Below are 11,126 nucleotides of genomic sequence, written 5' to 3'. Positions count from 1 at the left end.
GCAGGAATGAAGTTGTGTTCTTGTTTAGAAAATAATGATATGTTTAAGTAAAACAAATATTGTTTATCTTCTTAATCATTTGCACTTTATCCTTAGGAAGAGCAAACACTGTAGTCTTAAATCCATTATCATGAGAACTGTATAAAGCTTCTAAAGAATGAGATAAAAAGCCATTATTAAACATATAATGCATGACAAGAATACCTACTGAGGAGCTTAAACCTTAACATTTATCTAATCAGGCTTTATACACACTTCAGTACGTTATGGAAACCACATTTCCAAAAACCCCAAACAGATCATGAGCAACCAAGTTATAGGGCAAAAGCTCCACTAACTTTCAAACAAGGCATGAAGATTAATGTGGTAATGCCTGGTCCTTAAACCCTAAATTTCACTTCAAATTGCATCTACTGTGATAAGTGAACCCCATGAAGACTCAATTTTTGCACTTCAGTGATAATTAAGGAATAATGACTTAGAAGTACAGAGTGATTGAGCCAAAGGAAAGGATAAAATTAATAACTTTCAATCTTCCCTCAGCTTTGTTAGTGGTAACATTTAATTCTGAAAACCGCATCAAAAATACTTCACGTAAAAGCTCGCCAAAACTTTCCAGAGTGTAGCTATGACAGAACTACCCACAAGCATGTGTGCACTCTCTGGGAAGGAGGTGTAGGACAGACAGTTGTGAATATCATTATTACAGCTGAAGACGAGAATCAGAACTCTTATTCCCCAAAAGGATTATCTTAAAAGAAACTCTTAATTCAGGATTTATTTTTGATCAAATTTCTCTAGCCAAAAGCTTTCTGATCTGCATTATCCTAAACCATACAATTATTAGGGCTGAAATAAAAGCTTCTGTATGATATAATTGCAGTTTTTAACTACTAGTAATAATTCTGAAAATTAGCAGCAAGGATGCCCTTGTCCTGCCAGAAGCTCTCCAAAAGGAACCTGGACATTTGTTTTCTCAAGTGCTATTAATAGTGCTGAAGACCAGATGTTTCAAAAGCGAGCAGAAGTGCAACCACATGGAAAAATGGTTCTCAAGTGCAAAACACTCTTAATTAAGACAGTGGGCTGCACGAAGACAACCCAGAAAAATGCATCTTGAAAACATGTGCTGCATAATCATCTTCTCTCACTTTACAAAGTAGAATTTAACATTTTTTCCATCTACTCCCGAGGATAAATGAGAGTGTCCAATTTTCTAAGCATTTTCCATGGAATAGAAAAAAGCCCTTTAAACACAGCTTCTGAAAATGCTGCATATCAGATGGTAGAGAAAATCACCTACAGAAAAAAACTATGAAGATCCTATTAAAATCCTAATACAAAGACACAAAATTCAATTTAGATGTTTTATGTAACCAAAAATAGAAGAATAGAAAATTAGTAAAATCTTGAATTCAAAATTAGTAGGGCTGTTTATGACTTATAACATGAAAAAATAAAGACCCAGAAAGGACGGTGGAGTTTTTTACTGACAAATTTAATATTTAAAAAGAAAAAAAAAAATCCAGCACTAGTGCATTTAACCTACATATGCTAACATCTCAAAGTAATCAGTTGTTGCCTTAGAAGCAACTTAAAGCCATCAATCCTACTACTTTGAAGTGAGAAAAAGGAACAAAAGTAGGTATTTATTAATTTGTTTTCTAAATGCCTTTACCTGACAACCTAGGCTGAGCCACATTTTAAAATTTAAAAAGTCCCATTACCTTACACTGTCACTGAAAAGTTCAGTTGTGTAGATTTAAAGAGGGATGGAGACAGTAATTTTTATGGGTGATAAAGACAATAACAGCAAGATGATTACAACATGATGAACAGCCTACATGAGGTCAAATGCCCCCTGCATCCTGCCACTTTCACTTAATTCAATTATCCTTAGCAAATTATACATTGTTCAAGAGACAAATGCAAAAACTTGACTCTACACAGAATGACATCACACCAAGTGTAGTTTAAAAGATTATGTTCTGAACTGAACAGACAATTTTACTCTTCCCAAAGCTACTCTAACCCGGAAGGAGCAGTGTCAGATTTGAACAGTAAGGACACAGCAAGCACTGCCAGGAAGATCGCGTCTTTGCGTTGTCAGGTCGTGGAGAATAAAGGCTGGGAAGTGTCAGTGAGATAACCAGCAAGCTCTACACAGAACTAACTTGCCTGAAGCAACATCTCCGCTGCTTCAGGTTTGGAGTACTTGTTCATTTAGGTGGTATAGCTCACACAGAGACAATATAGACCTGCCCTCTTTGCAGCTGGGAGCTTTCCCAAAATGCAATACTGGGAAACAGAACAGTAACAGTGGGAAGGGACCTCTGGAGGCCATCTAGAACAACCTCTCTGCTGAAACAGGGTCACCTAGAGCTGGCTGCCCAGAGGAGTGTCCAGATAGCTTTTTAATATCTCTAAGGATGGAAACTCCAGCACTTCTCTGAACAATCTGTGTTAGTGCTCAGTCACCCTCACAATGAAAAAGGTTTCCCTGTGCTCAGACAACCTCCTGTACTTCAGTTTGTGACCACTGCCTCCGGCCCTGGCACCATGGACAACTAGGAAGAGTCTGACTTCACCTTCTTTTACATCCTCCATTCAGTTACTTATACACATTGATTAGATCTCCACTGAGCCTCTTCTTCCTTACACTGGAGAGTCCCAGCTCTTTCAGCCTTTTCCTCATCCATCAGGTGCTCTGATCCCTTCAGCACCTTCAGCGTCCTGTGACGCTCCTATTCCAGTAGCCTCACATCTCTCTTGCACTCAGATGCACAATTGGCCTGCAGTTATTTCTCCTTCCTATCCTTTTTGACAGGAGGAATGACATTTGCTTTCCTCTAGTCTAGGGTGGAAAAAGACCCTCCCCTGACCTGCTGGCCACACTGCTTTTGATGCAGCCCAGGATACAACGGGCTTTCTGCTCTGTGAGGACACACTGTTGCCTCGTGTCCAGCTTTTCACCCACTAGTACCTCCAAGTCCTTCTCCACAGGGCTGCTCTCAGTCCTTCCTTCTGTATGTTTTGAGTTTTGCCCCAACTCCTTGCTCATCCTCACAGGTCTGCAGAAATCTTTGCCTGACCACCTGCTTTTACTGCTCTTAAGCTTAAAAGAGATTATGGTTGTATACTAACGAACCAGCTTTCTTGGGCCCCTCTTTCCTCCAGGGCCTTATCTAATGGGGCTTTACTAAGCAGATCCCTGAAGAGGCCTAAGTTCATCGTCCTGAAATGTAGCATTGTAGTCTTGCTTTTTGCCCCCACTTGCTGCCCTCAGGATTCTGAATTCCACCATCCTAGAGTCATTACAGTCAAAACTGCTTTCAACCTTCACATACCCAACAAGTCCCTCTTTGCTCGTGAGTATAAAGTCCAGCAGAGCACCACACCTCACTGGCTTATCTACCACTTGTGTCAGAAAGCTGTCACTGATGGTCTCCAGGAAGCACCTGGATTTTTTATGTGCAGCTGTGTTTCTCCTCCAGCACATAGAATGCCTGAAGTCCCTCATGAGGCCCAAGGCCTGCAAACGTGAACTTATTACTAGCTGTTTATAGGAGGCCTCATCCACTTCCACTTCCTGGCCAGGGGCCTGCAGCAGACACACACAACAATGTCACCCATACCATTCTGCTTTTCAGTCCTACCCAGTAAACTCTCCAGTGGCTCATCATCCACCCCCTGGCAGAGTCCAGGCTAGCAGGTTGAATGGTTGCCTTTAACACAGAGCAACCTCACATGTCACTGCAGCTTTCTCTCTCACCTAACCGCCCACATCATCAGATGTAGTTTCTAGTATTTATGGTTTTGAATACAAGAGGAGTGGCCAAATTAAATTTCTAAAACACAGAAAGTAAGGAATTATCATTCCAAGCATGGAAATACACAGGCCCTACAGAACCACTCTATTCACAAACTACTGGACATCAACACAATTCTGAAATACAGAATTTACAACTATGGAATGATTATTTACAAAGAGCTTTGAGAAAGCCTACACAGTTGCTACAAAAATAACATACCAGACAATTCTCAGGTTTGCAATTTTGCACACAACACAGGTTCTATCTGCATAATCACTGTATAACATTGAACTCTACCCAAAACTTAAAACCTCCTTCCTCATACTGGCACAATCCACCCATGCCCCTAATGGCTTTTGTAGACATAAATTTTCAGTGTTTGGCAAGCAATAGCAGCTGACAACTTGTCACTTCTCCTATTGCAGAGGATTAAGAAGATAGCCAGAAAAACAAATAAGTTGTCTAATAACCACCGAAAAGGTAAATTATTTATTAAGTCTTAATCCTCTTTACACATTTCCCTTTCTTTCAGTTTTATAGGCCTCAAGGGATTAAAGGCTGCCCTCAAGCAGAAGTGCTTTCTGTACTAGCTATTCCCACCTGGTTTACTGCAACATACTATTACTTTTTATTAGAAAGTCTGCTTATTGGCCTTTGACATACACAACACAATTGGTACAGGAAGAGCAAGCTGCATAAAAAAATTACAATCAATCTGCAACGGGAATAGGAAGTTACAGTTTTTTCTTGCAATATGAGCAATGGCTCTTTGAAGAAAGAGATAAAGAAGATAGAAGTATTAAAATACAGCTATATCTACAGTGTTAAAAAAAAAAGACTCAAACTTAGAAAGGAATCAAACTAAGCTTACCAAGAGTTCTTAAGAAATATGTAAGTTAAGCAGTCTAACAGAACAGTAAGTACTGCTTTAACTAAAACTCTCCCCACCGCATCATCAGACTTCAAAACATGTCACATACCTAATTTTCCCCTGCTCTGTTAAATCTCCATCACTGTGTAATATTGTTGTTAGCAACCTCAGAGTAGAAGTTCCTGACTTGCTGTGGTTGTTCTTCATTCCTAGCAGCCATCGACCAAGTATCTTGATGGCCTGAATCTGGGAAAAAAAAAAAAAAAAAAAAATTTGATATGCAGAAGTCAAATCACACCATGAGCTTCATTTTTCATTTCTTTATCTTTATCTAATTAGTGTTTTCCCAAGTGTTTTTTTTTGCTGCTACAAAGTCTGTCACATCTGCAAAACATAATTTAAGTACCAAAAGATAACTAGATGTTTTCTCACCAGACAGCAACTTTTCACTGAAAGTCCAAAGCATTTGTTACAGCAAATAAAAATCACATAACATTTAAAGTTTGAACAGTTTCTTCTAATAAACAACCACAATGTTTGTCCTGTGATAACATTACCTTAATTGAGCTTATATCCATTAAACACTGTGGACAAGTGGGTAAAACAATTTATACTTACTAAGAAAAAGTTGCTGGATCAAAAAGCAGAATACTTTTCATCTCCCTATATTCCTATAATTCCCATGCTTAAACAAACCCTCTATATTATGTAATATCTGAGTTTAAATTTAAGACACAAATTAAAAAAAGCACTTTCACACTTTCAAGACAATTTGACTGTTAAGAGTATCAACCTGTATTATAATAACTTGTCTTAGAAAAGAGCATTTCTTTCATGTCTATTTAAAGAAAAACCTCAAAGCCTGTTACGTAGGATAAGTTGTCTTTTGCCAATGGAAACATCAAGTGTTTTGAGGCAAGCTTCTGAAAGAATGCAGAATTCAGCCAGCACCATGAAACACTGAATAATTTCAAATTTCTTTAGTGCAAATAAAGCATGAATTTGGAGATTTGGTATTTGAATCCCTTTGTCCTTTCGTTTTCCTTCTATATGACAGCAGAAATGATAAAGAAGACAAAAAGAGGAGCATCCTATTATTGCAAAATGGAAATGCTCAGCTGTTATCTTGCAGACATTCTTGAGGAAAAAGAAAAACAACAAAAATAAGCCAAACACCAAACCCTGAAGTACAAAACACAAGTCCCAAAAGCTTTAGAGAAATTAAGACTTTCTGTACATGTTAACGTTTTTTTCTCCAGATTTCTAGGAATGGCAGTTCTAATAACTGTAATACAAACATTCACAATATCACCAAAAGAAAACCAAACAGCTGATCTATGCCATCTAACAAACTGATCACAATCGCCCCTTCAGATCTAAGTTCTACAATTGTCGTCTATGTGAGTTTAGTTTTTAGCACTGTAGCCCCTTTACTCCACCTACAGAATTCTAACTCTACTGGGTAACACCAGGAAGATGTGGGATGTCTGTCACTCCAGAACTCAAAATGCAAATGGAGTTTGTGGAACAGAAATGAAATTGTCTTGCCCCAGCTCTCAAAGGGTCTTCCATTGAAACAGCTGTAGATATCCAGCAGAAGAAGATTTTAATAGCAATAGAAACAGTATAATAATAAACAGTAATAGCAGTAGATCTTCTGACAGCTTAGCAATTCAGTTTCCTTATGCCATAACCAGTACTCAGAACCATAAGCACCTCCCATTTTTGGGGGGACAGAAACGTGCTAGCTCTATTTGGTCTTCAAGTAAACGAGATATTCAGCCAAGGAGCAGCCAAATGCCATCTTATGCCCCAACACCTCTGGTCAGCTCCTGAGCAATTTCAATTTTAACCTTTGATTCTCTCTTCCCCCACTACAACTCCTTTCCCTCAATATTACTGTCTGAATCTACTCTAGTCTTCCCTGCATGCAGCAAGTCCTAATTCCAGCTCCTTCAGAATTTTCCTCTGACCCAGCTGTGTTCCCTGTTTCTTTGCTGGTGTTCGTGATGTTGTCACAAGATTCCAGTAACCCTTCAGAATTAACCATTGCCATGAAATTAGCAGAGGGAATGAAAATTCCCCCAGTGCCTGCTTCTGGCTACTGGAACACTTACACCTGACATGAATTTGCACTGTCTCCATGTTTTAAATGTTTTACTTTGCAGCCAAGCAGGACAACTATTAAAGGGTAATTCCAGTTGGAAGGAGCATCAGGAGGCTTGGGGATTGCACAGGCTCTCATGGAAACCTGCAAACTCTTGAAGCTTGCTCCATTGCTTGACTGTTCTGTTTTTATCTTTATATCCAATCTGAACCTTGTTTCAATTCGTGTCCCACAAACCTAAAATTCTCCTCTGTGACTAGAATTAATTATATACAACATGAAAATATCAAGGAAGTAAAAATACAACATGGATCAGAACTATATCAAAGGCCACAAATGACTGCTTTGTACTCAGCAGCACAACAAACCAACTGTGTTTGAAGTACAAGCAAAAGAGATAGGACCTTACTTCTTTCTGAGATGCTGAAACTAACATGACAGACCTCTGATTTGTCATGAGGAAAACACAATTACTAGCTTTACATAAGCTGTCAGTAGTGAATATGTATTGATTTTTAAGATTAATAAGTTATAATCCTTTTCTCTGATCTACACGTTATCATCATACTCCTATTGTAATAACGGGCTCCCACCCCATGTGGTCATCCTAGAAACACTATCTTCCAACTCTATCAACACTGACAACAATTAGCTCAGGGTTCTACTAGAGTTTTCAGAGCTCAAATGAAAAAAGTTTCAGATGAGTGCTGCAGGTCTGTGCAGCAGTGAAAAATGAAACAATGCCCACTTAAAGCACAGTTAGAGAGATAGGATGAGAAACCTTAATGGCAGTGTATACAGAAGGGAAAAAACATATCACTGCTACTGCATGAAGTCTCAACCAACTGTATGGTGCACAGAAGTTTTCAGTACTGGTCACTGCCAAGAGCCATCACTGCTTTAGAGCAGACACTCAAGTGCCAGGCGTACGAATTCAAGTCTTACTCATACAACAAATAATCCATTTAATATTTAACACCAACTGAAATATTTCTCTACAGGAATAATTTCATTTAAGGTTAAGCATCTAAACTAAGTCTAGCCTGTATCTGTCTATAACTGTTAGACTGGACAATAGTAATATTGTTTTCATCAGTCCTTCCCTCCTTTCATACTTTGAACTTGCTAGTTTTAAGATCCCCGTAAGATATATTATACACCAAGTTGGCTTTTAAAACCAGAGTGACAAAAAAAAAAAATACACTGCCAGAGAGAAATCTTTTCTAAACTAATCACATGGCCTGAAGTGTTCACTACATATAGGCTTCTTGGTGGTAATAAATGCTAATTAAATTTGTAAATCAATTTTCACAATAACCTATTTTCACTTGCCAGTAAATGTTTCTTAGAATTTTCAGGCTTGGCTTCAACTTTAAATTGCCTTAAGATTTTCTGTAAGCCAATTCCCTTCCAAATAATCAATTGTATGAGAAGTTTTATCAGCGTAACAGCACATTTTAGAGAGATATTAAAGCTTCAGAAACAATATTTACTGCTTTAAGTTACACATATAATCACTGAAATGCAGCCATGTCTATTCTAAACTAGCAGTTCATGAAATCAAAACAAACATTCTTCTAACAGTCTGTGGAGTGTTCTGTATAACTATGGAATTGCACAAACAAAAAATATCCTTGCTGTAGTCAAATGAGTAAAAAGCCAACAAATCAACTCCAAACACAACCGAGCATTTCCAGTGATGGGTTCTGTATCAAACTGGAAACCAAAGTACTGACTAAAGCAGCAGCAAAGGAGATATGCTACAAAGGTTTTAAAAAAGTTCTTTGCCTTCTCTCTTGAAGTTGTTAAACTATCAGAGAAACTTTATTCAAAAGGCATTAGAAATTAAATGACGGCTGTAATTAACTTGAAAACAACATGCTACAGAGGACGCGCATCTTTCTAATTCAGAACAGGAAGTGTGCAAGCATAATCCACCTCTGTTCTGAAGAAAGGGCATCTAAAACCAAAATACAGACACCAGATGTATTTTTCCACAGAATGAGCCTATTTCTGATTGAGTGAAAAATTGTGTGAAAGTATCTATTATCAAGTCCAGAAAATGTAATAATGAATTTACTCCAAAAAAAAAGAAATAAGCTTGAGATGACATGAGTTAAAAAAACCCATCATTTTAAAGTGATTTTGTTTTCCTTAGATTTAGGTTTTTTCCTCTAAGACACACTGTCCACGAAGCAGGTGATGTAACACATTTATTCATTTGAGGAAACAGGCAAATCTTTTTTTTTTCCTTTATTCCAAAACAGCACTGGAAGTGTCTTGGAATGTCCTAAAATTTCAAAAGCAAAGGAGATTTCAAACAAAGTCTCTATATTTAACTCCTATGTTAAACACGAGAGGAAAAAAATAATTCTACTTTAACTGTGATAATATCTGGAATACTTGAGTGTTGCACAGCAAAAGTAAGCCTATAAAAAGCTGTAATAAAAATTCAATAAAGTGTATAATAAAGTATAGAAATATATTTATAAAAGTAAAAAAAAGTAGATGCTCACAAAAGTAAATTGTTTTCTTCAAGCAATCCAGGAAAGTGTATTCTGATTAGATCCTCAACTTAAAAAAATTTTATTTTTTTTTTTTTTTTACTTTTAGAAAGGTTACAAACAAACAGAAAGACAGCTAACAGCTTTAGGAATCCAAATATTTAACTTCATTAAGTACACACAATCACAGGAAAACAGAGTAAGTGCTACTTACTTTAACAAGCGTTTCAGGAGATACTTCTTCATCTGGGACCCAAAGTTTTGTTGTCTTCTTTCCTGGAAGCTAAACCAAATGTTACACTTTATTACACTACTGTTACTCTTTAGTGAAACCTGCTATAATCTCCTCTTTCCTATTTGCTTCCAAAAACAAACAATACAGCAGCACTCACTGGTTAGCTTCAGGCCTTTTACAGAAGTAACCATTACAAAAGTAAGACACCATCCTTACCTCACTATTCAATTATCAACAAATTTAACAGAAGAGGACTTTTTGTTATTGTTGCCACCTGAAAACTATTGCTTTAGAGTGTAATAGCCACTGATTTGAAAATAATTTCCAGTCGATTGGAACCTCAAGTGCATAGTTTTAGCTTTTTTTTTTTTAGACAACAGCTGACAATGCTAAAGTTCTATGGTTCACTTTTTAATCACTATCAACATAGAACTACTAGAAAAATTTAAATTCGGTCTTCATTTAAACAGTGTATTTCAATTTCAAATGCATTACACTTCTTAAAAATAATCTACAACTTACTTGCTCAAGACAAGAGCCTGTGTAGAGTCAATACCAATTTTCCCATTTTTAACAAAGGCAAGTCATGAATGATCCAATGTTGGGCTAGACAGCTTGTCATTTTTGTGAGGACTACCAAATTAGTACCATCTCCTTTCCTGTATTGTGGGGTTTCAATTGAGTCAAAGAGTACACATGGAAATCAAGAGGCAATGATACACTAAAACCAAGAAGCCAAAAATCATACCACAGGAGAAGCAGAATCTTAACAGGTTTTCAAAATACTTACCCTATCATTCATTAGCAGATCTTTAACAATGAAAGTGGCAACCAAAGATTTCAAAGGGGCAGCAAACTGATCAGGTGCCAGCATGGCAATATGGCCAATAGTCACCAACGGTGTAATGAGATGCTCAAAATTGCTTGGATCCAGGCTTTTATGCAATGGCTAGAATAAAGGCAACAAATTCAGGTATTACTGATATCATCTGTGTCTTACTGAGAGAAGGGGGGTGAAAACTTTCTACCAAGTTGTCCATGTCTATTTCTATTTCAGAAATACAGTTGTAAAAGAACTACTGAAAAATGCAATCACCAACCCTACAAGTATCCTACAAATCAAAAGAAAAATCAAGAAGCCAGAAAATGTTCATCACCCATGTAGTTCAACAAATGGCAGCTCAAACAGGACTGTTTAGGAATCAATGGATTAAAAAGCATATTTTCTTGTGGAAGAATTGGGCACACTATCTCAAGATGGCAATTTCAGTAATGGACTACGATCCAGTCTTTAAAAAAGGCTAATTAAAAGTACACTTGCAGTTACAACTATAAAATCTATTTACATAGTCTCTACCATAACACAGTTTTCCATTATTTTCGTAGCCATTTCAACACTTTGCAAGGGTGAGCAGTTCTGTATGGTTCTTTCCAAAGAAAGTTCATGATTCTAGCAGACAGTCCAATACTTTTTTTTGTTGTTTTTACTCTGTCATCTGTTAAAATACTTAAGACAAGTAACATGATAGATGATGGGATACAAAAACACCCTCTGCTACCATTTTTTCAGGCTGAAACTATGAGAACAAAGGGAAAG

General features: G+C 37.2%; 1 protein-coding gene across 1 annotated transcript in view; it reads right to left on the bottom strand.

Moving 5' to 3' along the window:
- Window positions 1-11,126, bottom strand: part of PDS5B (PDS5, regulator of cohesion maintenance, homolog B (S. cerevisiae)) — a 75,325-nt gene that overhangs the window by 27,979 nt on the left and 36,220 nt on the right. The window contains exons 16-18 of the mRNA XM_008942478.1: window positions 10,320-10,478; window positions 9,509-9,577; window positions 4,793-4,929 (exon numbers count right to left, since the gene is read on the bottom strand). Coding sequence (XP_008940726.1) covers window positions 4,793-4,929; window positions 9,509-9,577; window positions 10,320-10,478 — 365 coding nt within the window. The remainder of the gene's footprint in view (window positions 1-4,792; window positions 4,930-9,508; window positions 9,578-10,319; window positions 10,479-11,126) is intronic.

The sequence above is a fragment of the Merops nubicus genome, unplaced genomic scaffold, assembly GCF_000691845.1.
Source record: "Merops nubicus isolate BGI_N331 unplaced genomic scaffold, ASM69184v1 scaffold46, whole genome shotgun sequence".
In the NCBI taxonomy this organism is placed as follows: Eukaryota; Metazoa; Chordata; class Aves; order Coraciiformes; family Meropidae; genus Merops; species Merops nubicus.
The sequence above is the reverse complement of the archived record's forward strand: the minus strand, read 5'-3'. Positions and strand labels throughout refer to the sequence as shown.